Below are 3843 nucleotides of genomic sequence, written 5' to 3'. Positions count from 1 at the left end.
TCAAAAACTTGAAGTATATATATTTGATTTCAAAATTAGTTACAGTCAGTTTATGACAGGCCAAATTCAGAATAAAATAAAATAAAAAAAAATAAAAAACACTGAGCAAATGCACTATTGTTGTTCAGGAAAAAAGATAGGCTACAGTTTTTGAACACAAGGGGCATATTGTCACAATGAAAAAAAATAGTCGTTGGACTATTTTTCCAACGAAATTTCCAACGAAAATGTTATTATCTATGGACACATCTCTCACTGTGTCACACTGTACAAATCCACACACATACTGTAACTACATTACAGAAACACACTCGCACGCGCACAAAAGGTGATGTCAGCGCTGCCCAGCGTCTTTAGCATTAAAGTTTAGCAACTGAAAAGCTACATGACTTTTCTCTGTAGAAAAGTGGTAACTATACTTCTTAACGTGTTAATACCGTATCCTGTTTAGGTTAACACTCACACTTTCGAGAGAGGCGGTGCCGCCGAACGCTGTCGACGCACAGACGCAGGTAATTTACACAAGCTATCTCTCTTTCTCGTTTTTTTATTCGCTCTCTCTCTTAACTTCAGACTGCATTAATAACTGCAATGGCTCAAGCCTCGCAGAGCCCTAAAACGACGTTTTGGAATGAGCGACAGAGAGAATAGATGAGATGCCTAAGAAATTAATCCTGAGAACGAGAGTTTTAAGGAAAAAACCTGACAAATGTCTAAAAATAAAACATCTGAGCAATGTTTTAAGATGGTGTAATATAAGCTAAGCAACTGACGACAGGCTGCTAAATTATTAGAAGATAATGCATAGAAAAGTGTATTTGATTCCGCATTAGGTATGCGCTGACACTGCACCCGACTCTTATATAATGTTTTCATTTGGCATTTTTTGATGACAGAGACTGTAAAGGGTGGTCCTAAATGAGCTTGACTTGAACTTCCATCGCCCGAGCAATTGCAACTCCCACGTGCCACTTCTCTAACGAACTATAGTTATTTCTTACTATTATTCATTGTGTCAGGTAACGCATATGTATGTCTGGATCCCTGCATGCATTGATATTATATAGTATATCTGAGTATATGCTGATACACACTGACAGTGAGAGCCCATAAAACCCCAGAGCCTAAGTGCTGGGTGACACCTGAAGGCAAAACACAATTAAGAAAACAACCACTGGCAAACCTAGCTGTCTGAAAAAAATAAATCATGAATCATATTTAACACATAATATTAATGAAGGAAAGATCTGTATAATTGGATCATACCAAAGATAGACTTTAATCATACTTAATGTTGCCTGATATTCCAGCAAAATATCTAAACATCCTTAAAAAAAGACAAAAGAAAAAAGTAGCAAAATTACATAAACTACTTTTTAGTATAGGACATAAACCTAACACACACACACACACACACACACATATATATATAGTGGTAGTGTATATTTATGCATGTCTACAATGGGTCAAAGTTATAGGACCAAAATGACATGCAACAGTCCAAAAGGGTCACAAAAACATATGTGAGTACACCTTGAACCATATGCAGTTTCTGGCTGTTAATTATTGATTTGAATGTTAATAATTCAAGTGGACTTTGTAAATCAGAGTTTGAACTTGGTGGTTCAGATGAATAGAGCTCTGGAATGAGCAAGAGTTGGTCTTTCACTCATGCATGAACAATTAAGGTAAGAGTCAGTCAGTAACAATTTAGTTGTGTTAGTTTAGTACATTAATCATTTCAGTGTAGTATAAAGCAGTATATGAAATTCATGTACAGATGATTTCAGTGTAAAAAATATTTTTTGTGAGTGCAAAGGAGGTATAATTAAATATTATATATTAATATTTATTTGTATTTTTCTTTTTTTTTTTGCTCAGATACAATGAAGTCACTTTCCAACCAGGCACACTTCATTGTTGGGTTATTTTTGGCATTTTCTGTTTTCACTCTGAGCTGCAGCGGAGGTAAAATTTTACTGTACCCTGTCGATGGAAGCCACTGGGTCAATATGAAGGTCCTGATAGAAGAGCTGCACTCCAGGGGCCACAGCATCACCGTGATCCGACCCAAATCCAGCTGGTACATCACAGAAAAGTCCCCTCTCTACACTTCCATCACAATCGCAGATGAAATAAGCGAATCTGATAACTTTTTTGATGAGTATTTATCTAAAGTGATAGAGATAGAAAGAGGCGATGCTTCTGGACTGTCATTCTTGAAGCTCCAGGTTGATTTGTTCTCCATGTTATCAAAAGCACACTATATTATGTGTAAAATGGTATCGGCTGTTTTAGAGGATAAGATGCTTGTGAAAAGACTTCAGGATGAGCGGTACGACCTGGTTCTCACCGATCCTGCATTAGCAGGTGGGGTGATTGTAGCGCATTATCTAAAACTCCCTCTTGTTCTCAATGTACGCTGGATCACAGCCGGTGAAGGACATTTTGCTATAGCACCATCTCCAGTGTCTTATGTACCTTTACCAGGCTCTGGCCATACAGATAAAATGAGTTTCACCCAAAGGGTTAAAAATGTTTTATTTCAGAGCTTTACTTTCTTCCAGGACAGATTCGTGGTTGGTCCACACTATGATGCGCTAATAGATAAGTATTTGGATTACCAAACGGACATTGTTAGCCTCATTCAAGCTGCTGATATTTGGCTCATGAGGACTGATTTTGTCTTTGAGTTCCCAAGACCAACCATGCCAAATGTTGTTTACATGGGTGGGTTTCAATGCAAACCCTCCAAGCCTCTTCCTGCAGATCTGGAAGCATTTGTGCAGAGCTCAGGAGACCACGGCTTTATTATTATGTCATTGGGAACACTTGTTAAAAGTATCCCTGCCGACATGGCTAACGGTATTGCAGCCGCTTTTGCTAGTTTACCTCAGAAAGTCATCTGGAGACATCTTGGAGATCGGCCATCCACTGTGGGCAACAACACCCTTATCGTGGACTGGATACCACAGAACGACCTCCTGGGACATTCCAAGATCAAAGCGTTTGTAGCCCACGGAGGAACCAATGGAGTGCAGGAAGCCATATACCACGGGGTCCCGATCCTGGGCGTCCCTTTGTTCTTCGACCAGTTTGACAACTTAATACGCATCCAGGAGAAAGGAGCGGGGAAGATACTTAAGTTGTCAGAGTTCAGCGGTCATAATTTTGGAAAAGCCCTACGGGAATTGCTCAGTAACACCTCTTACAGGACGAACATGCAGAGACTCTCTAGTCTTCACAGGGACCAGCCGATGAGGCCTTTGGACTCGGCTGTTTTCTGGATCGAGTTTGTGATGAGGAATAAAGGAGCGACTCACCTGCGCTCGGAGTTCTACAAGATGCCGTGGTACTCATACCATTCTGTGGATGTGTTGTTGGTTCTCTTCACTGTTGTTGTTGTGTTTGTGTTTTCTGCGGTTGCAATAATCCGATATGTATGTTATAAAACATGCTGTAAGCGAAAAATAAAAAATGAATGATGCTATCCAGATTTTTATGCTCAGATTTGCATGCAAAAACAAAATAACTGGGGAATAGGTAAATAATTTACTCAAATGCTTTGATAATTTCAACAATAAATACTTTTCTTTTTTAAAAGGTGTGTTTTCTTTTTATTAATAACTGGCTTTAATTATAAATTAAACAACAACTAATACAAAAAATTTGGAAACATATTTAATACATTAATATTTATAAAATATTACTGACAAACTGCTTAATGTGTTAATTTTAAACTAAAAGTTGTTATATTTATGCATTTAGCAGACGCTTTTATCCAAAGCGACTTACAGTGCATTCAGGCTAACAATTTTTACCTATCATGTGTTCCCGGGAAAT

The 3843-nt window shown here is 38.2% G+C and overlaps 1 protein-coding gene across 2 annotated transcripts; it reads left to right on the top strand.

The window, feature by feature from the left end:
• The first annotated feature begins 311 nt into the window (after nt 1-311).
• Nucleotides 312-3489, top strand: ugt5d1 (UDP glucuronosyltransferase 5 family, polypeptide D1). 2 transcript variants are annotated; one of them, XM_026273655.1, is made up of 3 exons: nt 312-328; nt 452-512; nt 1882-3489. In XM_026273655.1, exon 3 carries the CDS (start codon nt 1887-1889, stop codon nt 3483-3485), a length of 1599 nt encoding a protein of 532 aa, XP_026129440.1. In that variant the 5' UTR covers nt 312-328; nt 452-512; nt 1882-1886; the 3' UTR covers nt 3486-3489. The 2 variants fall into 2 exon arrangements, with proteins under 2 accessions (XP_026129440.1, XP_026129439.1); XM_026273654.1 differs by lacking the exons at nt 312-328; nt 452-512 and adding an exon at nt 1588-1688.
• Nucleotides 3490-3843: the final 354 nt, after the last annotated feature.

Source organism: Carassius auratus, chromosome 10, assembly GCF_003368295.1.
Source record: "Carassius auratus strain Wakin chromosome 10, ASM336829v1, whole genome shotgun sequence".
Classification (NCBI taxonomy): domain Eukaryota; kingdom Metazoa; phylum Chordata; class Actinopteri; order Cypriniformes; family Cyprinidae; genus Carassius; species Carassius auratus.
Note: the sequence above shows the minus strand (reverse complement) of the source record. Positions and strands in the feature narration are given on the sequence as shown.

What these genes read in the sequence shown, in the direction of transcription:
- ugt5d1 (XM_026273655.1), top strand. Translation starts at nt 1,887, where the DNA reads ATGAAGTCACTTTCCAACCAGGCACACTTCATTGTTGGGTTATTTTTG.